The sequence below is a fragment of the Hemibagrus wyckioides genome, linkage group LG11, assembly GCF_019097595.1.
Source record: "Hemibagrus wyckioides isolate EC202008001 linkage group LG11, SWU_Hwy_1.0, whole genome shotgun sequence".
NCBI classification, from domain to species: Eukaryota; Metazoa; Chordata; class Actinopteri; order Siluriformes; family Bagridae; genus Hemibagrus; species Hemibagrus wyckioides.
The window spans coordinates 31589654-31617234 of NC_080720.1; the positions used below are offsets into that span (position 1 = coordinate 31589654).

General features: G+C 42.1%; 3 protein-coding genes and 1 long non-coding RNA gene across 4 annotated transcripts in view; 1 reads left to right on the top strand and 3 right to left on the bottom strand.

The window, feature by feature from the left end:
* Positions 1-3: 3 nt before the first annotated feature.
* On the bottom strand, positions 4-3487 carry sumo3a (small ubiquitin like modifier 3a). Its single transcript, XM_058403336.1, has 4 exons — positions 3331-3487; positions 2259-2387; positions 1465-1536; positions 4-910 (listed from the first exon to the last, which is right to left on the bottom strand). The coding sequence occupies exons 1-4, from the start codon at positions 3349-3351 to the stop codon at positions 848-850; spliced, it is 285 nt and encodes a 94-aa protein (XP_058259319.1). The 5' UTR covers positions 3352-3487; the 3' UTR covers positions 4-847.
* Positions 3488-4221: 734 nt separating this feature from the next.
* pttg1ipa (PTTG1 interacting protein a) lies at positions 4222-12568 on the bottom strand. The gene is made up of 7 exons (XM_058403375.1): positions 12334-12568; positions 11320-11372; positions 6131-6239; positions 5600-5702; positions 5369-5434; positions 4929-4975; positions 4222-4603 (listed from the first exon to the last, which is right to left on the bottom strand). The coding sequence occupies exons 1-7, from the start codon at positions 12407-12409 to the stop codon at positions 4557-4559; spliced, it is 501 nt and encodes a 166-aa protein (XP_058259358.1). The 5' UTR covers positions 12410-12568; the 3' UTR covers positions 4222-4556.
* On the top strand, positions 4618-27456 carry LOC131361803 (uncharacterized). Its single transcript, XR_009206087.1, has 3 exons — positions 4618-4666; positions 27024-27128; positions 27227-27456. It is a non-coding gene; the product is annotated as an uncharacterized LOC131361803 (long non-coding RNA).
* myo10l1 (myosin X, like 1) overlaps positions 13359-27581 on the bottom strand; it is a 40263-nt gene continuing 26040 nt past the window's right edge. The window contains exons 17-40 of the mRNA XM_058403374.1: positions 27026-27108; positions 26824-26932; positions 26593-26673; positions 26016-26140; positions 25795-25921; positions 25553-25659; positions 25052-25346; positions 24182-24979; positions 23163-23286; positions 22824-23067; positions 22487-22582; positions 22095-22188; positions 21907-21962; positions 21668-21810; positions 21369-21563; positions 21021-21178; positions 20468-20591; positions 20065-20362; positions 19730-19937; positions 19490-19626; positions 19282-19405; positions 18725-19201; positions 18047-18238; positions 13359-17953 (exon numbers count right to left, since the gene is read on the bottom strand). Coding sequence (XP_058259357.1) covers positions 17849-17953; positions 18047-18238; positions 18725-19201; positions 19282-19405; positions 19490-19626; positions 19730-19937; positions 20065-20362; positions 20468-20591; positions 21021-21178; positions 21369-21563; positions 21668-21810; positions 21907-21962; positions 22095-22188; positions 22487-22582; positions 22824-23067; positions 23163-23286; positions 24182-24979; positions 25052-25346; positions 25553-25659; positions 25795-25921; positions 26016-26140; positions 26593-26673; positions 26824-26932; positions 27026-27108 — 4500 coding nt within the window. The 3' untranslated portion in view covers positions 13359-17848. The remainder of the gene's footprint in view (positions 17954-18046; positions 18239-18724; positions 19202-19281; positions 19406-19489; positions 19627-19729; positions 19938-20064; positions 20363-20467; positions 20592-21020; positions 21179-21368; positions 21564-21667; positions 21811-21906; positions 21963-22094; positions 22189-22486; positions 22583-22823; positions 23068-23162; positions 23287-24181; positions 24980-25051; positions 25347-25552; positions 25660-25794; positions 25922-26015; positions 26141-26592; positions 26674-26823; positions 26933-27025; positions 27109-27581) is intronic.

Below are 27581 nucleotides of genomic sequence, written 5' to 3' on the forward strand. Positions count from 1 at the left end.
AAATCTGAGTACCAAACTATATTTATTGTATACAGTAGTAAAGGACAACAAATAATGTACAAATCAGTACAGAAAAAAAAAATAATGAGACTACACAGATGCTGATTCAGTCGCAAACCCTTACGGACGCCGGACTGTTACGAGGGACCGATGAGACTTTTCCTCTTCGGGGTGACGGACATCCGTCACAGAGCTGACGGACTGATGACTTGTTGCCTTTGAAAGATGAGAGATGACGGAATGGGGGGACGGAAACGGGGATTTTATGAGCTTTATAATAAAAATCTGGACTAATCCGGGACATATCTGGGGTTTGGTCTGAGAAGAGATCGAAGTTCCCTTTAATCTCTGCAGTTGGACCAAATAAGGCTGCCTTGGGCATCATTTCCGCTAACATGACATGGATTAAAAATAGAATTAAAGCTGCACAAGACAGAAAAAAAATTAAAGAAAGAAAGAAATCCTCGTAATTTGGCAGGATTGATAATGGTGATAGAAATGGATCGTTTTGTTTATCAGGACTGAGAACTCAAGCTTGGCTTTCTCAAGAAAAAAGGGCCTTCTGTTCATACAGCGGCAGCCATTTTGAACCTTACGGCGGCCATCTTGGATTCACCTCTCAGCCACATGTTACCTCATGTATCTTTAAATATTGGCAGAGAGGGTGAGAGGGACCAAAAAAAAAAAAAGAAAGAATGCGAGTCCAAACCCTATGAAAACTAGGGAGGACATCCAACCAAAACAACATGACCAAAAAAAGGAGTAAATAAACAGCACAGTTAAACATTTCAGGGATCGAGTCAAATAAAACAGCCGAGGCAGAACCCCGCTGTGTGGAGGAGAGGCTTTAGCGATGGCCGCCCGTTTGTTGTTGAAATACGTCGATAGTGTCCTCGTCTTCCATCTCCAACTGCCGGATGAGAAAGCAATCATGGTTAACTTTTAATTAAATTATGAGACTAGCATGCTAGCATGGATAATTGGGATTTGTTCAACAGTAACTAATAAAACTTATAAGAAACCGTACCCTACGTTCACACTAGGGAGAGACAAGTCACGATGAGAAACCAGCCAAAAATCGTACAAAGATTTTCCGCTAACCTGTGTGCTAACATTGTTAACAGAGCAGCAAAGCAAGCTACATCTTTCCCAGCTTTGTTTTTCTTCCTAAAGTCTCTATTCACCTTCAGTTTCTACACAAGATGAAATGAAACCATTTTCTTTCCAGACAAAACAGTAAACAGACTCTAAATGTAGAAAATTAATTAAAGCTGCAACTGAAGAAACAGCAGACCTGCATGACCGCTGGTCCTGACCTGATCGCCTGATTTGTCGCGTCACATTTTCTGAAAACGTCAATCCACTTATTGCTCTGTAGCTGAAACTGTGTATAGAGAAAACCAAGGAGGCTTCGTAGCTCGCTGGAGTGAACGTAGGGTTAAATGAGGAATACAAGGTGCTCACCTGTGCTGGTGTATCCGTCTCGTTTATCGGCTGTCCATCAAACCTAAACCTAATCTGTCTTATCGACAAACCCTGCGGGAAACAGCATAAGGGGAGTAAGTGCAAAAACAAGCCACTGGATAAAAGAATGACAATCGAAGATGTCGACCCATCAGGATTCGAACAACCAGAAAGAAAAAAAATTTTAATTGAAAGTGGAAGAAATACAGAGGTCTTGTTCGTATCTAACTAAATATTTGGTAAAACCTGAACACGGAGCTTGATTTAACAGTTACTTCTGCTAGTTATAGACCACCTCATATAACATTATATTGGATTATCAGATAGTACTGGAGCCACAGAGCAAAAATGTACTTATTTTACTCACAATGAGAGAGAGAGAGAGAGAGAGAGAGAGAGAGAGAGAGAGAATATCCCAACCTAATCTACAGAGACCCAAAGCTGGGTTTTTGCAGTCAGCCCAGTTATTTTCAGTGCATCATGCCAGGTTTAAGCTTTCTGGAAAAATACATCATGGGGTTAACAAAAGAGTGAACACATCTGTACTTTTCCTTCATCGCCGAATGTGGTACTTTAAAGGATACGTCTGATGCACCATCAACAGTTTACTCTAAACACTAATCACAATGCCTTTTATTCGTTATTAGTTAGGCTATCTAACTGACTTCTGATGTACAGATAAACTCTAGTAAACCAGGAAGGAGAGCCAGGGACAATATTTTTTCCCCGAAGTGAAACTATTTCTTAGCCGTCCTGTAACGACCACAAAGGAATAAGCATCGCGATGCTCTCACCTGTCTTTCACAGTACGCTTTCATTAACTTGCTGAGCGGTGTGTGCCTCTTGATTTTAAACTGGACCACAGAGCCATCCTGTCCAGCCACCTTCAGGTTGATGTGGTCATTCTCTGTCTTCACTCCCTCCTTAACAAAACATATTATAAATCATATCATGGCCTAAAATGAATACACAAGCTTCACATCCTGTATTTACATCCTTGAATCAGGTCTGGGGAACATGATTTCTGTGGGAAGAGAGGGGGGGGGTCTGTTGTGCGCGTGCTGTTTTTTTCGTGCATGCCGATTTCTTGCGCAAAATACGCAAAAAAAATCGCATCAGCTTGAAGCTGTAAAGTTTATAACATGGATATTTTTTATATATGTACACATTAGTGCAAAAAATATATATATATACACAGCAACCCAGGCCAGGCACGTGTTGCGATAAAAATTCAGACATCCATCATGTGTTGTTGAAGCGATGCGCTGTTTGCGTAGGGTACGCTGCGCCATTTTCGCACCTCGTCTGGCGCAGCAAAAGCGATGGTTGCTTAAACAAACACAAATACGCACCCGTGTCTACGGTTTCAGACAGGTCTACAGACTGAAGACGAACAACAGGAAGGGTTAAAAAAGATGAGATCGTATTAAATCCGCCGGTTCGCGGGACGCAACCAATCGCGCTCTTGTGCTTGCGGCATTCTTTTACGCCATTTGCGTAACGTGGCCGAGAAGCGCCACTTCGCTTTCACAAAGGAAAAAACCCGCAAAGGAAAGACGTCGGATAGAGGGGGGGAAATCGCGCCAGAACCAAACAACATCACGGTTCTGATGGAAAAACCGCTTCGAATCATCTCAAAGGGCGTCACTTTAAAAAATACGCGCGGATTAAACGTATAAATGAGAAGAGAGCGGGAGCAAAATACAATGATTGCACGCCGGCGTCCATTTCTCCCGCACAAAATGCGCAATCTGCCATCTACAGCGAGGCTGCGCAAAAAACATATATATACACACAAGATAAAAAACATACTACATTCCACAAAATCCTGCCGTTGTACTTTTAAAAATGTGCAAAAAAACTCACCTTGGGCTTATCCTCGGACATTTTTTGCACAAAAATGGATTTGTTTAATTTACACAAGATGCGCTCTCAACAACTGCCTGTCCTCCCCAGCCGCCACGAGAACGCGCCACTCTTTACCTCCTCCGGACGCGATTGGACGTCGCCGGGTCACGTGGCCCGAACCTCACGGGAGCGCGCGTAACTAGTGCGCGCTTTTTTTTTCTTCTTCCCCCACCCCTCCTGATTCAAACGCGCCGGGCTCGCGCACAAAAACAAAGCGCCGCCCATTTTGAGGGCAGAAGAACGTGATGGAGTTTGTTTTGGTTTCCGGATAAAAATCGATTAAAAAATTTCGTCCAAATTAAGAAATTCGCTTTAGACGCGTGTTTTGTTTGTTGTTTTTTTTGCAAGTGTATTGCTGTAAAATTAAATAGAGTTTGATTGTATAAATTGCGAGTTTACATTTAGTAAACAAAAATGTTTAATTGCATTAATGATTAATTGTTGGTTAAAAATAAAGTTAGTTTGACTTTCGCTCCTGTCCATCAACCTCTGTGGGCGGGACTTTGGGCGGAGTTTTGTGTGTTTAAGACGAAGTGACGTTTTAAATTTGGCGGCCATCTTGTTTGCGTGCATTTTTTTTGTGGGAATCCTAATTTTCTAATTAATTTTTTTTAACTTTGTTTTTTTCATTCATTTAAACAAGACTCCATTAATAATGGGTTTCTTAAACCTTTTCAGAAATTCAGTAGCCTCTCAAGCACCAAGGTTTCCTGGGAAAGACTCAACTTTAATCCCCTCGAGACCTTAAACCAGTATAAAGTCCTGACCAAAGACGACAGAATAAATGAATTCAGGAATGTAACCACAAAGCCAGTGGTCAACCGGTCAAACAAGGACAAACGAAACATGTTTGTATAAAAAGAATTTAATTCTTTTTTTTTTTTTTGGTACCTTTTTACCAGTCAAATGACAACAGTACAAGAGTCTTTACGCTAAAAACATGACCTCCACGTTGACCTACATAAATAAAATCCACTCCGGTTTGCAGAAAGCTGGTGTGGAAAGGAGATTTAGTTTATTTTCAGGAGTTCAGAAGTTAATGTCGTCCAGTAAGCTGTGTTATTGAGCAATCGAACATCAGGTAAAGCAAATCATCAGACAGTGTTAAAGTGCAGCTTTCAGGTTCGAAGGAGAAGACATGAAAAGTTCAGGGATTGCTGTGGGATGGGGAACACTGGGTCTGTTTAAGCCGGATTGTCAAACTTGGCATAAGCGCTTCCTCTGCTGAGACCTGAGAGAGAGAGAGAGAGAGAGAGAGAGAGAGGCACATATTTACAAATCAGCACAACTCAAGGTCAGCTTTCTGCACTTTACTTCATTCAAGGAGAAATCCATCAGCGTCCAAAATATTATGAGTACCTGCTACGACGCTCTATTCAGACTCTTCAGCTACAGCTCCCAAAATGCACTATATAGTAGTTATAATGGTTTTAGACACGCTCAGGTTGACTTTTAACTTTTTTTAGGAGTGCTGATTGCTAAAGTGGTTGCGTCAGCGTGAGAATTCTTTTATCGCCGCCTTTGTTCCAGGAAGCACAACTATGTGAAGTGCTTACCGTATTTCTGCCGAATCTCATCGTGTCTGGCCTTCATCTCAGCTCGCCTGGAAATGAAAAAGAAAATGCATTCTTTTAGCAAAAAACACACACACACACACACACACTCTCACACACACGCTCTCACACACGTGCAAGAAATGCACAATTTCTCAGGCAGGCATGGCGGTCAAACCGGTTTGTGCTGGAAAAATGTAATGACATCCAACTCGACACTGGCATTCAGCCTTTTGTTCTGAGATATGTATCTGAGAGGCTAACAGTGTGTCTGTGTGTGTGAGTTTGACACATGGAAGAATCTAAAAGACAGTCAGATGATCCCTATGAGTTCTATGAGAACATAATGACATTGGAATTGTAAGGTTTAATGGGTTTTACCATTGTGTGTGTGAGTGTGTGTTTGCGAGAGAGACTGTGTAGATCACGATGAATTAATTTACCGCTGCTCCTGTGCGGCTGTCCTCTTGTCTGCCTTCTGCTGCATCTTGCGCTCTTGGATGGAGTTTCTGAAAAGGGGGCGGGGCAGATTGCGGTATGAAAACCGATGATGAAACCATGACATCATCTATATGACCTTACTCAGACCATGCCTTAAAAAAATGGAAGTAATCTCGTGTCGCTGACACACATCTATGTTACTTGGAATAAGACAAAAATTCTGGTGAACTTACCCACAGTTCTCACACTTGCAGCAGCGGAAGAGGCAGATGAGGAAGGCGATGAGGATGATGGCGCCCAGCACTGACAGCGTAATGATCAGAGTCTGGAAGTTTACTGGAGTTATTTAAGAGAACAAAGAAGCAGAGCACTTAGTGTCCATTAATTGAGCAATTAGCCTATTAGATTAATTTAAATTCATTAAGGTTCATTAACTATAAATACTCTGTGTAACTATGTGCATAAATATGTGCCTCCCCCCCCCCTTAGAAGAAACACAGGGTTAAAAATGAAATCCTGATGACAATCCAGAAAGATCTAGAAGAGTTTTTTTCTCACTATTCATTTAAAACCTGACCACAATAATGGTCACATTAAGTACAGTTCATTGTCTCCATTTTGTTTTGTCCTAAATACATGCAAAGCAACGACAAACAAATGTATGAACTCAAATCTGAGGTTTCCGTGTCGCTCTGGAGAAACACAGCACTCTTTTTCAGTGTGTGAATGAAGTATAAAGTGTACGGTGTTGCATGGGCTCCTACTCGTGCACTGTCCCCAGCGGGCATCGTTCAGTGGACACAGGGAACTGGGAGGCAGGATGGTACGGTAAGGGTAGGTGAGACATGACTTCGACGAGATACACCACAGACACTGCAAAAGAGAAGAAGTTCTTTACTTAAGCTCAGTGTTGATAAAAAGCTTTCATTATCATTTCTTTTACTGGTGGCTCCAGGATTAAGGCTCTGAGTTAGTGGTCAGAAGGTCAGGGGGTCGAACCAGGGGGCTGTGCATCATGACAGACCCTAAACTCCGACCTCAATTTCCCTATGAGCTAGGATATGAAAAAAGTCCTTCACTCTGCTGTAATGTACGTGACAAAATATCTGCTTCTGTGTGTTTATTGTGCATTTTTTAACACTAGAGTAGGATGCAAAATACAAGCTCTGAAAGAAAATATTATGGAAAATTCTGGAAAGCTGCCCATTCCGCCCTTCTCCGTATCCTGCTCAACATCACTGACCTGAACACTGAATTATTTTATTTTATTTTTATTATTTGTCTATTAGGTGTCTTGTTTACTATGTTACTTACATTAGATTTACGTTAGACATACGTTACATTACATTAGACTTGTGTTAGACTTACGTTAGAGTTACGATAGCCTTGTGTTAGACTCTTGTTAAATTTACATTAGACTTACGTTAGACTTCTGTTAGACTTACATTAGACTTATGTTAGACTCATGTTAGAGTTTTTTTAGACTTACGTTAGACCTGTGTTAGACTTACGCTAGACTTGCGTTAGACCTGTGTTAGACTTACGCTAGACTTGCGTTAGATTTACGTTAGACTTACGTTAGAGTTACCTTAGAATTGTGTTAGATATACATAAAACTTACGTTAGACTTGTGTCAGACTTGTGTTAGATTTGTGTTAGACATATGTTAGACTTACGTTAGACTCACATTAGACTTGTGTTAGACTTACGTTAGACTTACATTAAATTACATAAGACTTACGTTAGATTAGGTTAGACTTGTGTTAGCCTTATGTTAGATTTACATTAGCCTTGTGTTAGACTTGTGTTAGATTTGTGTTAGTACAAACTTACGTTAGTAATTATGTTGCGTTGCTGTAGTTTTCTAGTAAGTAAAAAAACCTCCCTGGTTTGAGGAATAAATCCCTATAAACCTTCAGATCTGTGTTTATGACTCAGGTTTGGTTTCAGGTTTTCACTCTAAGCGTTAAGTCACTGCAACTGACTTATAAAATGCTCTAAACTGCGAAGCCTAATAAATCTAATCACTGCTCCCTGTCAGACTGTCAGACCACACCTCCTATTGTGCCGCTTCTCTTGACGTTCTCAACACACCTAAATTTACCAGCTGATAAAGACACCTTTAATCACTTTAGAACTCTGAACAATCAAATGTTCATCAGATGAGTAATAACATCAAGAACTGACGAGGTGAGTCTGTGTCTGTTATACAGGATATTGGCAAAAGTTTGTGCACCCCTGATCATCACACCCATACGTGCTTGTTGAACATCTCAATCCAGATTTATTGCCCTCCCTGTATCTGCTGTTATAATCAGCTCCGCTCTCTCTGAAGGCTTTCCACTAGATGTGTTGGAGTGTGTCTGTGTGGATTTGTGTTCATTCAGATATTCAGTGAGATCAGACCCTGATGTTGGAATGGTGAGGAGATTCCAGGTCCAGTTCATCCCAAAGGTGTTCAGTGGGGTTCAGTCAAGGTCAGGGCTCTTTGCAGGACACTCCAGATCTTCCACTTTTTCCAACCTTCACCTCCTCACCATGTCTTCATGGAGCTCTGTGCTTTGTGCACAGGGACATTGTCATGTTGGAACATGGGGAAGATATTTTCCCATAAGAAATCATGTAAATGCAGATAATCCGTTCCAGCCACCCAGAAATATGACCAATATGAAGCGTATGTAAACTTTATGGCTGTTTACAAAGAACTGACCCAAGCCAAGCATTTCATGTCAAGGCTCCTCACAGGAAGTCGGCAACCAAGCTTGGGCAAAAAATAGAACAGACCACCCTTGACACCAATCTGTCAACAAAAAAACACTCGAAAAATCACCTAGCTTTTCCATCCGAGGTCTGGGCCCACTAGAGGACTGTGGACCCTCATGAAGTCTGTTTCTGATTGTTTGGACAGACATTCACACCAGTGGCCTGCTGAAGGTCATTCTGTAGGGCTTTGGCAGTGCTCATCCTGTTGGGTTAAGGACCTTCTACGGCTCTGTCCAGCTCTCCTAGAGTACCTGCCTGTCTCCTGGAATCTCCTCATGCTAACAGTAGTGACACTGACCCTAGCCAAATGCCAAACTAGTGAAACACAGTCAGAAAAGATGAGTATGGAAAAAAAATGACAGTGGCCTCCACCTGTTTTGGAGGTCATCTCATTGTTGCCCATCTAGTGCACATGTTGTTAATTTCATTAACACCAAAGCAGCTGAATCTGATTAACAACCCCCTCTGCTACTTAACTGGCCAGATCAATGGGTCTTAAATAGTGTTCCTTTTGAGCAGTAATATATATATATTACATGTTCTACATCAGGGATGCCAGGTGCATGATTTCTGTGTATAATTGGTTCATCTTTTGTAAATGTTTAGTCTATTAGGTGTATGCCTATGAGCTGTGTTTATAATTAAAATCTATTGAATTAACAGTGAAACTAGGCTAAAGTCATCGGAAAAATATCACATGCACATGATTCTCAGCTGTATCATTTATTTACGTACATGATCTGCACACGCCCAATAGAATATGTCATAACTATTAGGCAACCCTGCTCGATATCACCCTGATCATCAGTCTGTCGGGTTTTCCAAATAAAAATAAATTCTTTTCACTTCTATAAGCATGGAATGAGGATCTAAACCGAAACATCAACACACGAAGGCTCAGAGGTTAAAGTTCAGTGCTTGGGCCCCTGAGTTACTCAGCAAAATGTCAGAATTGAAGCAAACAAACACCAGGTACAATGGAGTGGGTGTGTCACAGGTGCGAGCGTAACAGGTACAGCAGGATCACTGGGATTTTTTGAGCACTGAAAGGTTTTAAATATCCACTAAGCAAAAATATCCAACCGACAGCATTCCGGAGGTCAGAGGGTGACTCTGATGAAGGGTTAAAAAAACCATTAACTCACACAGGCGAGAAATGAGCTGAAGACTCGAAGTGCAGTGTGTGTTTAACTTCAATGCCGTAGCTGATAAGATACAAATATACTTCACTTTCACTACAGGGACCTGTACATGACCTGCATTGTTCACCTCCTCACTTAGGTAACTTATATATGTAAATATAAAGGATTCAAAGCGAAGTCGACTGAATGACTTGCTGATATAAAACGAGTCTGCTGGCTTTCCATGTGTTTTCCCCTCTGTTGGAGAACCTTACACAGAATTTTCCTCATTTAAGATCAAATTTGAGCTGCTTTTTAGATGAACAAGCACTTGGAGCATCACAGAGAGCAGGAAATGGGTTTAATATAATTTACTTTGAAGATAGAAACATTTATGTGGAGAAAAATAACCGTTTTTTTTTTGTTTATTTAGGACTTTTCTATGAGTATATCACCCCTAATAGGCTAAAGAACACTTATAAGACTCTTTGCTTTCAGCCCTGCTCCCTGTTTGGTCAGCTCCGCCCCTTTACAAGCTGCTGTTTGAATCGTATCTAAAATCTATTACACTGATATAAAGATTCAGGGATTCTTTTGAGTGATTCATTTGAGTTATTTGATTCAGTAGAGCGAAATGAATCAAATCTTTTCCAGTAAGAAGTGAATCAAATGTTTTATATTTAATCAATCATCATTTGACATTGTAAAATGTTCGTATTGATTAACTATACATTTATTATCCACTAAAAATACTCCTCAGTTTAGGAATCTTTTGGTCTCCAGAACTGAATCTTTAGTTCTGCTTTTCTTCTCATGTTTTGTTTTTCCTCGAAGCGCTGTGATACGCTGCACGTGGGACGAACGGCGGATCTGCGTAGAAAAGACAGAACTCGCTCAGGAGCTTTAGCGGGAAAAGAAGAACTGAATCTTTCCCAGTGAAACTTGGACAAGAACTGGAGGAAGTGGAAGGGGTGATAATCAGCTCATATTTGCGGAGTCAGAGATTCATTGAGTGATGAACTTCTGAAAAGATCTGAAAATATCATCATGGTAATGTACAGGGTTTACTGTTGACAGAAAGATACTCCATAATGATATCACACACACACACACACTACCCAGACCTGTTTCTCAGGTGTGATGATGAGATTAACAGATACCACATATACACACAAAACACCTGAGACACCAGATTCCCATTCCTAAGCTCCTACTCACTCCGGCTTTTCCTTCTTTTTTTTCTTCTCTTGTACTCTCTTCATCTCCCTTCCTAAATGTGGTACAGAGCCTCTGTGACGCCGATCGCCATCGTATACACATGCAAATACTTGCTAATGATTCAGTGGCCAGGTTTGTTTTTGTTTTAAATGGACGGAAGGCAGATTGGAAAGAGATATCCGGAAAATAAGAAAATTATCAGCAAGAATCAAGGGTAAGGTGATACAAGACAGTGGTGAGACTGGCCATGCTGTATGGTTTAGAGGCAGTGTCACTGAGGAAGAGACAGGAGTCAGAGCTGGAGGTAGCAGAGCTGAAGACGTTGAGGTTCTCTTTGGGAGTGACACGGTGGGACAGGATTAGGAACGAGTCCATCAGAGGGACAGCTCATGTTGGACGTTTGGGGGACAAAGTTAGAGAGGCCAGATTAAGATGGTTTGGACATGTCCAGAGGAGGGAGAGTGAGTATATTGGTAGGAGAATGTTGGACATGGAGCTGCCAGGCAGGAGGCAAAGAGGAAGGCCAAAGAGGAGGTATATGGATGTAATAAATGAGGATATGAACCTAGTGGGTGCTGAGTGTTGAGGATGCAGGAGATAGGGATAGGTGGAGAGAGATGATTCGCTGTGAAAGAAAGAAAGAAAGAAGAAGAAGAAGTAGAAGAAGTAATGTGCATGGGTTGGAAAATTTAAAGCCACAAACGATCAGCACCTTCCAACCAATCAGTATCGAGAATTCAACAATTCTATAAAATGATGCTTTTTAATGCCAAAGGCAAGAGATTTGTTTTCTGAATAAATCATATTTAAACAAAGGAAAAAAGAGAGGACAAAGACAAGGTTCTGCTTACCGACACGTTAGTCAAACAATCCTCGCAGTTCGTATTGATCTTGCTCTCGCACGCTAAAGAAAGAAAAGAGTCAGATAGAGGAATAAATGTTTTTACTTTATATCACATTCAATCATGAGCCAGATATTTAAGGTCTGTTTAACACACGGAGCTCTGAGGGATCAGATGTGTTTCCATGGCCTAGTTTTAGCAACACATGTGAGCGATTGCACGAGGTCTCTGAGGAATAAAGGGTGAAGGACTGAAGGGATTTGAGTTCTGAGTTGCTACATTCACAATGTCCAGCACAATGAGAGGCTTTCAGACAACGAGCAGGTGGACGTAGAGGGTCGTTTAATGCAAACTTAACACTCAAGCTCGGATTGGACACAAGATTTACGTATGAACGTTGTCTATATTGGAAAAGTCCACAAATGATAACAAATTAGAAGTCGTGGGGATTTGTGAACACACAAAAGGAACAAAATATTAAGCATCAGTTAATAATTGAGATTTTTTTCTTCTAGCTGAATTATTTATGTTATTTTTTCTTCTTTATCATTCTTTATATTTTACTTATGTCTCAATATATCAGCTAAAACGATCAAATAAAAATAAGAGAAATTAGCAGAAAGGCTGATGTTATGTAGAGAAATAAATAAATGGTTTTAAATAAAAAATTTGAGATATTATGTCAGGTTATTGAAAAGCCGCAAATGTGTCGAATATTTTGTAATATCTTCATCCAAAGAGCTATTATTCACTAATGTTATTACTTTTTTAAGTTTGTTTTGTTTAAATTAGTTGATTAGATAGCAAAGAGAAAAGGTTTTTAGTAAACAAACAAACAAACAAATAAATAAATAAAGGTGATCCCTTGAGATTGTAGTGTATAAAAACAAATATATTAATTACATAGCTATGCAGTTGGAATAATAACACACTGACACAACATATTTACATAAAAGTGATCTATATCAATATTATATAATAAAAAAAATGAAGAAAGAAAGAAACATAGGTGTATAATCTTACTTATGTTAGTCTGCGCCAAGGTCGAGCTCAAACCACAAACTAGCAGAAACAGAGAAATGCGGATCTCCAAATTCATGTTTATCTTCTTTAAAATGATAATCTGTCCAAAAAACAAAAGTTAATCCACGAGTTTTCCAGGTGAAGAAGCAGCACTTGTGTGTTACAAGACACTTTGTGTTCCGTAAAAAACACTGCGGATGTTACACCTGTAGCCACACACCGCTGGCAGATTTCTTTCCCTCGGTAAGGGGCGGGGCATAGCGCACTACATCACGCAAGATATTCTCCCTCCATATTTAAAAGGGCACCGTGGTTACGTCTACAGCTCCGCCATCTTGGAGGGGGAATTTTCCTAATTACGGTTATTGCAATAGGTGCACAAGGAGTAGATGATTTTTTTTTAAATTATTTTATTTGCTGGAGTTAACAATTAGCTTCATTTATTTATCTGTTTTGAACAAGCTAGGCTCAAACAAAAAATATTCACTTGCATAATATCAACAGAGCCCGTTTAAAACAAATGAGTAAAGTGTTGTTATTACAACAACGAATGGAATTCTGCCCCTTCCAAGATGGCGCCTCTTAGGCGATTAGCCAAGTGTTTACATTAAACAAGTTCTGCTAGTGAACACACATCTTCACAAACTTTTGTTTGACTGGAATTGTTATAAGCTTAGCAATATCTATCATTATGTTAAGATTCATTTAATTTATTGAGTAGGCTAAACTATTGAGTAGGCTAAACACACCCAAGATTACAACAATGCTTGAGCATCCTGTGACCATTTTCTTTTTGGTTTAACCGTATTCATCCTTTTTCCTCTTTTTTTGAGTTTGACGTTGACCCCTACCTCTCATTTTTAATATTCTAGAAGTTGCTATTATCACCTGAACGTTATTACACATTTAAAAACAGATGTACAAACGTCCCCGCTGTCTTCATGATTCCTCAGGATGTGATACCTGCTTTCTTTCTTTTTTAAATAAATAAATACACAAATAAATCACACAAATTGCTGCGGTGATAAATTCCCATAATTTATTAAAGCATTTTGTAAAGCCAGTTACAAAAAAAAAAGAAAGAAAGAAATATCCTCTCTCTTAAACAAGCACGGTCATATTGTTTTCATCTTATATAGAGTCATATATAACGATAATGAGGAAGATTTACATTCAGGCCCTTTATTGGCTGCCTGCAGCTGAGCAAAGGTCCCAGTGTAAAGAGTGAGAGAGATAGAACCAGCCATGTGTGTGTGTGTGTGTGTGTGTGTGTGTGTTGCATGCATGTAATTGTGTTGGTGTGTGTGTGTGTGTGTTATGTTATAATGAGGAATGGTAAGAACTAGCTTAGCTGCTCAATCAGATAGAACACACACACACGCTCACCACTTCCAATACATCATTTCTGTGCATCCGTATCTCTTATAACACAACCCCAGCACCCACACCAGGCGTCTGACGATCAAGGTTTAAGCTGGATAACCTGATCCTGGATCAGCCCAGACAGAGATCATCTCAATTCCACATTGGTTTGATCTCCGCTCCTTCTCTCTCTCTCTCTCTCTCTCTCTCTCTCTCTGTCCACATCATAAGAAGAAATAAATACACCAACCTTTGACACCTTAACACCATAATCTTTGCCTTAAACAACAATCACAACACTCATACCTATACATATAAGCTTATATCTTCATCATCATCATCATCATCATCATCATCATCATCACTATAATCCATAATCTTTTTTTTTCGCTCTTGTCGTTTTAGTTCAAAATTCTCAGACGTACATTTAATAAAAATAAAAAATAAATCAATAAATTGCATGACATTGACAAACAGTTGCATATCAAACAGCAAAATTACACAGGTACTGTTGTGAGATACGGTAGTTTTATATTTATATATTTTATTTAAAAAAACCTCTATACAGGCATACGGGACTCTCATACAGGATCGGTGACGAATAAGAGTCAGTGATATGATTGTAGTGGAATTTTCTGTCCAGTGAAGTATTATGGGGTGTCAGGAAACACCCCCTTGCTGATTATACTCCTAGACCACCACACCTTTAATACCACAGCCAAATGCTGACTGTTTTATTTAATAACCTATAATTTGTAACAACACTTCACGTGATGGAACGTCTGTGACGTGATCACCTACGTTATAGCAGCTATAAACATCATTACTTCACTTTCCCTTGCAAACTCCTCTCTCCTGAAGGCATTCAAATGTCTGAGATCGGAACATTATGGCTGTTACTGTGCACTGGAACTGGAGACTCCTTCCGTAAATCTTAAACCATAAAGCTAATCTCTTTAAAGAATATCAGCATATCGATGTTTTTCGGGGTTTTTTATTTCGTCAGGATTTTAACGTAAACAAATCCTGTGTGCGTGCACTGTTGCTATGGAAACGATGACGCATTAGAATGAGCGTGTTAACTGCCGGACTTCTCGGAATGAAAAGAAGGTAAGCAAATCCTGCAGACCAATCAGAATTGAGGATTCGGCAGCGCTGTGGATAAAATACTAGTTCACATAAAACGTTAGCGCTTTAACACATGTCCGTCACGTGGAAACATGACGTGTTTGATTTCCACTTGTAAATACTGTCTCATGAATTTATTAGTTTCTAAAATCTGGATTAAACATTGCTTAGTTTTGTGTGTGTGTGTGTGTGTGTGTGTGTGGTCTCTTTAGTGCAAAAGATAAACAGCTGGAGGAAAAAAAAGCGAAGTGAAATGTCTAATTGCGAAGGAAAACAAAAATAAACACTGAACCCAGTGATTTATTGGTGTGTCTTGTTACTGAGGTAAAGCGAGCACCATTATTTTGGTACGATTTGTTATAGTTTTAAATATTTCACCCATGTAGTATCTGTAAGCTAGCTAGATTGCTCGTTTTTTTGCTAGTTTTTTAAAATAAAGTTTCTGTTTTAAGTGTCGCGGTTTAGCTGTAGGCGAGCCTGGCCATCTTGATGACGCTTCAGGAATATAAACCCGAGACTGACGTGTCAGGCGCAGACTTTAGGCGGGAATACAGCAGGGAATGACATCATGATGATGAAATGCTAATGCTGTGAGTTGCCATCGTTTGTAGTTTTAGCCCCGCTAACGTTAACACTACGTAGCAGAGTCATTGCTTTGCTCTTCTTTTGGACGTCTGAAACCTAACATTATTTCACAAAATGTAAACCGCTCCCTTTAGCTAAGCTTTAGCTGATTAGCTGTCTCCTGCTCTCTTATCTAAGCTTTAGCTGATTAGCTGTCACTTGCTAACTTCTGACAGGATCACTCAGATGCTTTCGCAAGGTTTCGCGTGGAAAACGTTAAAACAGCCTCGTGGTAGGAATCAAAGTATAAATACTGGTTGAATGGAGGCAAGAGTGTAAGAGTATCTTAGCCAGTAGCTAAGACTCGCATTCACACACATCCTTTTAGAACGTACAGTCTGTACAAATGAACGCCACATGGTACACATGATACTGATTCAGTTTTCGATCAAAAGTTCGTATTTAAAAACAAAACAACAACAAGAAAGTGTGCGCTGGTTATGTGAATGTCCCCAGTTTAATCCTGGCCTTGCTTGGTGTAATACTGTTGGATTGTGGGAGTAGTACGTTGTTTTGGCTCGCCGTACTGGGGACACTGGGAGGTATGTAGAGGCTTTTGTGCATTCACACTGTTTATTAGCCTATTTTGTGCATCGGTGTGTACGTTCCAGTGTGTTCACTGAAGGTCTGGGATGTGTTTGTGTCCTGAATATAAAATAGGTCGTTATGGTGATGTACAGAAAGGGGTTAGTAGACACTGGCTTCAGAACAGTCACTCAGCCGCGGTTACTGTCGCTCTAACGGGAGAACACTGAACAGTTCCGGTCTCTGGTCAGTCTCAAGGCTGTGCCAATGACGTTGGATTGAGTCGAGCTGATCTGAGTTGAGTTGATAAGGAGTTCACTTGGGTTTATGCCAAATTGAGTTGAGAAAAGAATAAATGAGTTCAACTGAGTTTCGATTTCGAATTTCGATTGCACTGAATTCTTTTGAGTTGACTTGAGTTCAGCTAAGTTCACTCGCCGAATTGAGCTGAGTTGATTTCTGAGCTCAGCTAAAACAAGCTAAATTGATTAGGTGATTAGATTTGGGTTGATTTGAGTTCAGGTGTGCTGATTTCAGTTCATCTGAGCTCAGCTGGGTTGATTTCCGTTGAATTGAATTGAATTAAGTTGAGTCCAGTTGATTTCGTTTGAGTTAAACCAAATCGAGTTGATCTGAGCAGAGTTTAGCTGTTCAGAGTTGATTTCAGTTGCGTTGAATTGAGTTGAGTTCGTCCGAGTTAAACAGGACTGAGTTGAGTTGAGACGAGTTACGCCGACTTCATCAGAGCCGAGTTTAGCTGTTCTGGGTAGATTTCTTTTGATTTGAGTTCAACTGGGTTGATTTCATGTTGCAATGTATTGAATTAAATTGAATCGAGTTTGTTTGAGTTAAACTGAATTGAGTTGAGCTGTTCTGAGTTGATTTCAGCTGATTTTAGTTCAACTGAGATAAATGAGTTGAATTGAATTGGGTTGATTTGAGTTCAGTGGTGCTGATTTCAGTTAATTCATGGTCAGCTGGATTGATTTCAATTGAACTGAATTGAATTAAATTGAGTTCAGTTGAGTTTGTTTGAGTTAAACAGAATTGAGTTGAGTTGAGCCGAGTTACGCCGACCCGAGTTGATTTGAGTCGAGTTTAGCAGTTCTGAGTTGATTTAAGTTTATTTGACTTCAACTTTGCTGATTTCAGTTACATTGAATTGAATTGAGTTCACTTGAGTTTGTTTGAGTTAAACCGAATTGAGTTGACTTGAGCTGCGTTTAGCTGTTCAGAGATGATCTCAGCTGATTTGAGTTCAACTGAGGCCATTTTCATTGAGCTGAATTGAATTAGGTTGATCTGAGTTCAGCTGAGTCAATTCAGTTTGAGCTGAACTGAACTGATACAAGTTCACTTGAGTTGAACGGATTTAAGTTGAGACTTGAGTCGCTCTGATACTGATCGGTGATTAATAAATAAATAACCAGTCAATAAATAAATAAATAAATAAATAGGTGGCATCCGGATGGCCTTGGCTTTAAAAAATGGCTCTCAGTGTGACTCGTATGGTGGAGTTCACTTTGTCCCCAGCACTGTGAAATCAGGAGTGGGGAAACAGTACGAACAGTGTAGCAAAGATGATGAAGGTTTCTGAGCAGGACTCGATGATGGAGAGAAGATTGAGATGAAAGAGAAGGCCAGCATTGGTGGTGCCAGCATTAAGGGTGGGATAAGGTCACAGTACTGCAGGATCTGTTGTGCTTTGGAGCAGTGTGAGAAGTTTCCCCAAGTAAACTGTGGTCCAGCTGTTTCTGAGTCTTCTCTCATCCCTCTTTACTCAGTGTGCTCATGTTTCCTGCTTCAACACAAGGACTTTTTCTCTCGCTGGTAATTTCATCGCTCACAAGCCTGTAATCCGATTGGCTGGTTTCGATCACCTCATCCAAGCGCTGCCGGTGCTGGTGACGGACATGACGCTGCAGCGCTTCTTGACGATCATGTTGATGTAAGCCTTCATGATCTTCGTGATCTCACCCACCTTCGAACACAGGCAAGGACAAACACATCAGACACTGAAGGATGGATTCAATTGGTTCCTGTTCATTCGGACCATCTCCGTGTCCACACTCACCTGAGGAGTCTCGAAAAACATCTCCCTCTCATCCACGGTGATCTTGTAGGTGCTGGGCTGCGGAGCGCCAAAGAAGACAATGTGCTCGTACTGGAAGGTCTCCAGTGGTTTGGGTTCTCCTCTCTTATACACAGACACATTCTCCGCACTCACTCCAAGCCACAGGTCGTGAGGGAAGCCTCCTTCTTTACACTGCACACAAAGATGTGTAACATAGAAACGTGTAAAATCAGACTTATTAATCAGACATGTTAGACATTTCCTGTGTCATATCATATTAAAGGTACAGTTTGTGATGTAATAAAATAAATTAATAAATAAATTAATAAATAGATTATAATATAATAATGAATAAATTAAGTAAAAAATAAAAATAAATAATGTTAAGTAAATATAATAATAATAATAATAATAATAATAATAATAATAATAATAATCATCATCATCATTTTATGATCAGTTTAAACATTTTAAATAATCTGTAATATTTTCATCCAATGGTTTTTCCTATTTCATTATTTATTTTATACATTTTCTGGGTCAGAAATAAGTCCCACCCCTAAACAGAGCCTAGCTCAAGTGTTTTCAGGACTTTTGGCTACTTGATAAATTATTTGAATTAGAATATAATAGAAATGACACATTTTGTTAATATCATGCTAAAAAAACGAGCCTCACCTCGACGTCGAAGAGCGTAGATCCGTATCCGGGCCACTCTTTGATGATGGTCATGTAGCTGAGCATGGCCTGGTGCTGAGGCATCCCCTGCAGACGGTTCCACTTCTCCAGGACGCTGGTCAGTGTGGCCGACATCTCCTCCTTAACGTACATCTCCAGCATCTGCTCTTCCTCCCGTTGCTTTTTCAGCGAGCCAGTCTTGAAGCTGCGCCGCAGCGTGCCGTCCAGGAAGCTGGTCCTCCTCCTCTCGAGTGTGTGACCTCCCGGACCAATCCCCACGACTCCCGCCACACCGGACCCGCCCAACTTGGTGGAGTGCAGGATGCGGGTGCGGAGGCGAGCCACCGGATACACGCTGCTCAGGCTCCACGGTGTGCGCGCCACGTCTCCGTGGATGTACTGCAGCCGAAGCGCCGCCAGGTGCTGCAGCGTCTCCTCGGATGCGGGGAAATGGCCGCTGATCAGACTCTCGTGAGCCTGAGAGGAAACAAAGGCGAGATATTCAGGGTGGAGTTCGTTAAAAGACGACCACGACTAACAAGTTTCCACAGTCTCACCTGTTCGAACATGAAGGCAAACTCAACCCCTTCCTTAGGCATGCTGTCCACATCCAGGAAGCAATACAGTTTAAAATAAAGCCTCCACGGGCCTTCCTCTTCCTCTTCCTCACTTCCTGCCAGTCTACAGGTCATGATCATTAGAATATTAGACACTGTATGTAATAAAATAAATATATATGTTTTTTGTTGAAACAGTGTTGAGTACCTTTCGAACTTGGCGAGAACGTCTGCTACGATGATGCGGCTCTCGATAGCTCGGCTCTCCACCTTGTTATGTTCGAACAGGGAGAATAGATTCCGGCTGTTATCCATCGCCAGGCCTCGGATCAGCTTCTCCACAACCTACACACACACACAGATGAGAGTTCCTCATGGTGATGAGCAAAAAAATTTGGACATAAAAATTCTTTCTAACTTTTTTCTAACACCTGCTGTTCTTTCTCACCTCTCCTGCAGTGGTGTGGGAGTTGATGGAGATCTTACAGGATCCTCCTCCATGGCAGTACACCGTGGTGGACATCTCACGCCTGGTCAGCAGGGCGGCGATCTCCTCCTGAGAGGGCACAAACTCCCTCGTCTTGGTCTTCTTCAGAGACTCGCTGATGAAGTGGGCGTACTTCTCGATCTCGGTGCCGGGATAACGCTCCCTCACCCTGAGAGGGATTACACTATGATTAGATCAGACTTTCTCCTGACTGTTATCATTAGGAACCATATTCTGAGACTGATACCAATTCTGGCGAGTGATTGTGAGGTGTGTCATTGTGGGGCATGTCTGACCTCTTGAGGTGGAAGCGTAGGTAGCGCAGGATGGCGCGACTGGGCAGAAACGTACAGCTCATGCACGTGAGCAGGTGCCAGTGCGCGCGGTTTCCCGGGCTGTTGGGCTGAGGCACGTGATTGGTCTGTTTGATCAGCTGACAGTAGACCTCGTCTCGGAGCGGCTTCAGGTCGTGGCAGGTCTGCAGGATGCCCTGGATGATGGCCACCGGGTCGGAGACGATCTCCATCTCCTGCAGAGAGTTGAAGATCTTCACCGCCTCGTCCTGCAGGCTGCCGTAGCCCTTCTCCTTTTGCACTGATGGGATGGAGACAAAGACCCAAAATAACGTCATTTTGATGAATTCATAGAGAGAAACCATTTTCATAGAAAATGACATTTTAACACGCGATCACCACGTACAGCTATCGTTGATCTCTCCATACGGTAAGGGCAGCAGGGGCGAGTGTAGCGGGTGCTGCGTGTAGCGGAGGATGGGGTTCCGGCGATACATCTGCTCCACCGCCTCCGAATTCACGCTGTTCTCCTGCAGGGGAAAGAAAGAACAAACAGAAACAAGACAAAAAGAGGTTATAGTGGAGAGAGGGAATTGAACACAAGCTGGTTCTTCCATGTGTTTTTCCCTCTGTTGGAGAACCTTACAATGAATTTTACTGGCTGAAGATGAAATATGAGCTGCTTTTTAGATGAACAAGCACTTGGAGCATCTCAGAGAGCACAAAAGGGTTTGATATCAACATTTACTTTGAAGATACAAACATTTGTGTGGAAGAATAACCGTTTTTAGGGGTTTTTTTAGAACTTTTCAACGAATATATCACCCCTAGTCGGCTAAAAACAGAAATACTTATGAAACACTACAAATTTTTTAATTCTTGAGTGTCTACTTTCATATGAGCTTCAAGATTTATATTTTATATTGTTATATTATTACAGTCCACATGGCAGGATTTACCTTGATGTCTCGGATGAGTTGCTGGGTCGGGGTCTCGATGGGCGCCTTGTTCTCGATGACCCCCTGAATCGCCGAAACCCATCTCATGGCCTCGTTCAGCATCTTGGTGTAGAGCCGGTAAGAGTGTTTCCTCCCATGAACCACGATGTTCCAGTATCCTACAGCACAGCCACATCAACATCACACACTCTGACCAGTGTAACCATTTAATCATACGAATGACCAGTAAAGGATTAAAACCTGCTTGGAAAAGAATGACGAGAAGATGAGAAGTTACCGTTTACTGTCTGAAATTTATTCATTTCTAATGACCACAAAAGCTGCTAAGGGTCACGTGCTACAGCTCACCCGTCTCTTTGAAGACCTTCTCGTCGGGCTGGACCACGGAGCACAGGCTATTCAGAACCAGCGTACCCATCTTGGATGTGCTGCGCTCGGCCGATTTGTAGTAGTCCAGAGAGTTGTTGGTCAGGATGAACCAGCGCTTCTTCAGTTTCAAAGCGCTGCTCTTAGCTCCGGTCTTCACCTCTTTATGCAGCCAGCCTGGTTCGCAAACAGGACCGGTCACCTCACTGTGTATGCGACTTCTTTACTAGTAAAAAAGGGTTCCTTGAGTATCAGCCGTTTTGGCTGCACCTCTAACTCACCTCTAACCAGGAACTCCTGGCCTTCGACCTTGGTGTCTCCTTTGGGTTTCTGCAGAAGGCTGATCCAGTGGTGCATCTCCTCTGGCAGCTCCGTGTTGCAGTGGATCACTCGATTCGCCGTGATGATCACAAACGAGTTGGGCCTGTGTGGGAACAAACCCGGATTTAACAATCAGAACCTTTGACCAGTCAAAACGGAGAACTCCACATCACTGTGACTCCTGACATTAAAGACTCACCGGTCCGGATTATCAGACGCACACACAGAGTCGATCAGGCCGACATCCAGGGTGCCCTAAGAGAGAGATGTTCAGGCAGTGTGTTTATCTTCAAACCTCTGTGTTAAAGCTGTGTCTGATGTCCTGAAGACAGACCTGATGAAAATATGGAGGAGTACGTGGCACAAAATACGATTAAAGCAACATACCACAGCGTTCTTAGGGTTTGCCTGCTCATGAGACATCTCCAGCAGCTGCTCAGGGGTGGCAGTGTGGACTCGACTCAGCACCGTGAACCAACCGCTGAGATACACACACACAAACAGAGTGACAAACATTTAAGCATTAATTACAACACCAGAAAATAAGATGTTCCATACATTTTAAAGAAGCAGTATGTAATTTTCTAGAAGCTTCTGACGCTTATGAAGCCGATTACAATTTAAAATAAAGACATTTTCTCTAGCACACATCTGACTTCTAGATTTTGTGGATATTGGTCTCTGTATGCTACAAAGGTCACATGTTCCTGCATCATATCTCTAATGACAAACTGAAGGAAACCCTTTTCCAGAGACTGTGAGCTGGATCAGGACCCTACCTGGCGTCTTCTGGCGACTCGGCAAACACCTGATACGTCCGTTCATCAGTCACGATGTTCAGCGCATTCTCCTTCTCGTGGTTGTCTACAATCTCCCTGAACGCAACACGGGAAGACGGCACATTACAGAGCGTATACGTAAACATCAACGACAAGATCTGTTGCAAAAGAGCGAGCGAACAATGAGCGGACAATATTTTCTCTACAAACTGTATGTAAGTGTTTTCTTCACTCAAAGGACCATTTCGACCAAATACAAACAGGGTGCCAATAGTTCTGTACTTGACTCTCTAGAAAGAAACGAGATAAAATCCAGGTCAGTTTCCTCGTGTCGTACTTGGCCGTGCGGATGTCGATGGTGCCCTTGAGCTTCTCTTCGCTGTCGTTCTCGTAGTACATGAGCTTCGAGTCTCGCAGCACAAACCAGCGCATCTTCCAGTTCCTGCGCGACAGAGTGGACAATCCCCCGCCTTTCTTATACAGCCAGCCTGACTTCAGAGACTCCTGTTTGGAGCGGAACCACATGAACGTCTCGTCCTTCAGCACACACCAGCGCTTTCGCCATGGGATCATCAGACCCGCTATACAGAGAGAGAGAGAAAGAGAGAGAGAGATGAAGAAGTGTATACTTATAAGCTGTAATATTTTACTGCCCAGCCTCTGGTCAGTCTCTCACCTTTCATATAGAGGTAGCTGTGGAAGTACGGAGGTCCGTTACCATTCAACACGTTGCCTTTACCGTTCGACAGCTCTTCATCTGTGTCAGCAAGACCGTCATGCTCCTCATCACTCTCCACATACTGAGAGAGAGAGAGAGAGAGAGAGAGAGACAGAGGGATGAGAGAGATAGAGGAAGAGAAAGATAGAGAGAGAGGGAAGATAGAGAGAGTGGGAGAGAGAGGGGGAGAGAGAAAGAGAGAGAGGGAAGAGAGAGGGAGAGAGGGGGTGGGGAGAGAGAGAGAGAGAGGTGGGGGGGAGAGAGAGAGGAAAAGAGAAGGAGAGAAGGAAGAGAGGGAGAGAGAGAGAGGGAGGATGCTTAAATACTGTGTGCTTAAACACGAAGTGTTGATAAAGGGTCAGTGCGATAAAATGCAATAAACCTGAAATAAAAATTTAATGTATCTGAAATAAAAAGTCAGAATCAGCAATAATAGTAGAACATAAATAAATAAATAAATAAATGCAACTTTTATTTATAGAGCGTCTTGCATTCACTAAAATGAAGCTCGAGTGCTGAAGAAAATGCTATAAATAAAAATGATAAAAACAGCATCATACAAAAAATACAAAAATAAATATAATTGTAAAAGATTTTTTTTTTTAAATAATTCCCCCTTAATAAATCATTAAAAAAAAAAAAAAAAAAGACATGTAATTGAAATGTAGTAATAATGAATTGGATACATTGTAAAAATGGGAAAAAATAAAATAATTAAAAATAAAGTAAAATAAACACTCATGAAATGTATTTAAAAATAAATATGATATAAATATATAAAAAAACAAACAGAAATAAATCCTGGAACTTTTGAGATCATAATAAAATGGTCAAAAAATGTCTTAAAATCTGCTATTATCTATTGATTATTTCTGATGCTTTCAGAAATAATCAATAGATAACAGCAGATTTTATTATATTTTATTTCTTAGCCCTTCATATTTGTGTGTGTGTTTGTGCGTTTGTGTGTGTGGTACCGAGTCTGAGCTGCGATTGTACGACTCCTGGCTGGCGTTGGTGCAGGTGGACTTGCGCGCATGCTCCGGGTCGTTGGCCGTGTTGCTGCTCTGACCATCCTCCAGCTCGTCCTGGTCATAGTCGGACTCTGTGTCCAGCGGAAGGCTGTAAATCGGCTCCTCTGTTTCAGTCAGCCTGCTGCCTCGATCTGCTGCCTCACCTTCTGCCTCATCTGCCTTTTTCTCCTCTTTCTCAGGCTCGGCAGGCTTATCCTCTTCCTTCTTCTCCTCTGGTTTGGAGACTTCTTTGCTCACCTTTGCAGCCTCTCCTGGGAGTGGAGGAGGAGGTGGAGGAGGTGGAGGAGGAGGTGGGGGAGGCGGAGGTGGTGGTGGTGGAGGTGTGGGGACAGTCGGAGCAGCAGCAGGTGTAGAGGATGGCACTGTGCCCTCAGCGAAGGCAGGTGGAGGTGGAGGCAGAGTGCCTAAGATCTCCTGATCCGGAGGTCCCTCAGACGGAGGAGGGAAATCGGGCAGCGAGACTCGACCCTCTCCCTCAGCAGGGGGTAAAGGTGGCGCCGCAGGGATCTTCTGTTCCGGCTGGATGCCAGCGAAGCTCTGCAGGTCAAGCAACTGAGTGGCGACACGCGATGCCTGCTTTTTGAGACGCAGCGCCTCGGCGTGACGCCGTAGCCTCAGCTCCTGACGTGAGCTCTCACACAGCTGAGAAACGCCATCCTCCCTCTGCTTCTGCAGCCGCTCGATCTCTCTCTCCAACCTCAGGATCTCCTCCATCTGACGGCTCTGCTCCTCCACAGTGAGCTGCAGAGAGAGAGAGAGATGCACTTCATTGTTCAGGATTAGAGTCAGACGCGTTCTCATGAACTTACTCACCTGAATTTCTCCGGCTGCCTCGTCCTCTCCTTTTCCTGCATCTCCTGCTTTCACCTGTGCCCCGTCTTCTTCTTTCTTCTTCTCCTCTGCCTCTTTCTTCCTCCTCTCCTCCTCCTCCCTTTTCCTCTTCTCGTCTCGGAGTTTGCGACACCTGCCCCGCGCCACTTGCCCTCGCCGGCACTTCTGCAGGACGAGCACGGCCGAGCGTTTGCGCTTAAAGCGTCGCTGGTAGAAATGCGCGCGGTAGTTCTTCTGGATGGTCACTATGCTGGACAGAGCTTTTTTAAACTGCTTCCTGGAAAACAAAAGAAAAACATGACATGTTTCGGAGCTTTTAATACAAACAGCGAGGAGTTTTAATGATTCTCTCAGTCACACTGTAAGAAGGTGTTGGAAATAAATATTAACATCAATTTTTAAAAATGATATACAGTGTTATATACAGTATGCTAAATTCTACCAACATTAAATGTGCACATGTGTAAACACACACACACACACCTTGCGATGTAAGAGAGCAGGTGCGCTCGTATGATGAGGCCGGCTTTGCGGCGCACCTCGTCTCGCTCCTTCTCCAACCTCTGCTCCAGAGACTCCTTCATAAACACCTAGGAGAGAGAGACAGAGAGAAAGAGAGAGAGAGAGAGAGAAAGAGAGAGAGAGAGAGGACAAAGTCTCAGAATGAAGACCTCCCCTGTGAAAACACTCAGTGGAAGAAGGAGCTGAAGGAGGCGTGGACTCACCTTGGTCTTGCCGAGCTGCCACTCCTTCTTGCTCTGGTCGTATTTGGTGAGCAGATCAGTGCAGCTTTTCTTCTCATCTCCATCAGCTGCTGCCGTTTTCGAGCCTTCCTTCAGAATAATCTTATACCTTCATATAAACAGTAACACGACGTAGCTGTGGGTGAATAAACTCTCCGAGGTTGTAGAAACGGTGCAGTGGATCATGTTTACTAGACCTTTACCTGCTCATGAAGTCTTTAAAAGTGCGTCTGACCGGAAACCCTGCGCGCCGGATCTTCACCGTCTCCAGCATGCCGGAGTAACGCAGCTGATTCAGAACCACCTCCGGGTCGAACCTGTTGGGTGTCTAGAGAGAGAAAAGGGAAAAAAAAGCAGATTCCGATGAGATGGTATATCTGACTGTGAGAGAGGAAGACAACGAGAGAGAGAGAGGCAGAGAGAGAAAAAGACAAAGAGAGAGAGAGAGACATAGAGAGAGAGCAAGAGTGAGACAGACAGAGAGAGTGATAGAGTGAGAGGGAGATAGAGACAGACAGAGAAAGAGTGATAGACTGAGAGAGAAAGACAAAGAGAGAGTGAGAGAGAGAGAGGAAGACAACGAGAGAGAGAGAGAGAGAGAGTGAGAGAGACAGACTGAAAGAGTGCAGAGAAGGAGTAACACACTGGCAACATTTTCCAAACGAATATATTTTTTAAAATTAATTAATTAATTAATTAATTAATTAATTAATTAATTAATTAATTAATTAATTAATTAATTAATTGATTGATTAATTAATTAATTAATTAATATCTCACCTTGTCCATGTTGGGTTTGATGCAGCGCACGAAGAAAGGGTTGGACACACTAAGAGTGGCCATTAAGGAGTGAAGAGAGTCCTGAGTGACAGGAGACAAGAGCAATCGCATAAAAAATACACATTCTGACCACAACATGAAGAAGCAGCGAGTTTGTTTATCTGTAGAAAGGAAACAGCTATAAACGAGAGGAAGATGGTGTTCCTGTGGTCAAGCTATCGGAGAACTCACTCTGAACTGAGAGCTGACAGTGGGTTTCTTCCGAGCCGTGCCCATCTTCAGGGTCTCTTCGTTATTCCTGCTGCCCATTTGCTCAAACAGGTCATAGATGAAGTCCAGCCTGGCTCACACACACACACACACACATTAGCATTGATGTGGCTTGTATCATGTGTTCTCACCACATGTTTATTGTTGTGTGTTTGTTTCAGACCTGCTGTCCTTCAGCATGTTCAGGATATCGTCTCGAAACGTATCTCTGTTCTTCTCCAGGATGCCTCTCACATCATACAACACCTGAAAACACAGCAAACAAGGTAGAGAAGAATAAAAGATGATTCAACTGCTTTTAACTAAAAGCATAGCGACTGTTTTTTCTCTATCACGTGTAATGTGGTGAAAATTTTTTTGACAGAAACGAGATAAAACTGTAGCTCAAGTGGTTAAGGCTCTGGGCTGATGACCAGAAGATTGGGATTCAAGCTCCAGCACCGCCACCATTGGGCCCTTGAGCAAGGCCCCCAACCCACCCTGCTCCAGGGGTGCTGCATCATGGCTGACCCTACGCTCTGACCTCAACCCCCAAGGATGGGATATGAGAAGAAAGAATTTCACTCTGCAGTAACGTGTATGTGACAAAATAAAGACAACTTAACTTAAAATAACGATAGCATGTTGCTTGCTGGTGTGGAAATGATGGCTTAGTTAACAAAAGATGATGAAAGTCTTGTCTGTAGGATATAAACATAAAGCCATCAGGAGGAAACAAG

Bases quoted from the DNA above. Each gene is read 5' to 3' on its own strand.
- sumo3a (XM_058403336.1), bottom strand. From the start codon at position 3,351: ATGTCCGAGGATAAGCCCAAG. The intron at 1,537-2,258 runs GTGAGAGCATCG...TGTTTCCCGCAG, and splicing joins AAGCGTACTGTGAAAGACAG to GGTTTGTCGATAAGACAGAT. The intron at 911-1,464 runs GTGAGCACCTTG...CTCATCCGGCAG, and splicing joins AGACGGATACACCAGCACAG to TTGGAGATGGAAGACGAGGA.
- pttg1ipa (XM_058403375.1), bottom strand. From the start codon at position 12,409: ATGAATTTGGAGATCCGCATTTCTCTGTTTCTGCTAGTTTGTGGTTTG. The intron at 4,976-5,368 runs GTAAATTAATTC...TTTCATTTCCAG, and splicing joins ACAGCCGCACAGGAGCAGCG to GCGAGCTGAGATGAAGGCCA. The intron at 4,604-4,928 runs GTAAGCACTTCA...TCTCTCTCTCAG, and splicing joins TGAGATTCGGCAGAAATACG to GTCTCAGCAGAGGAAGCGCT.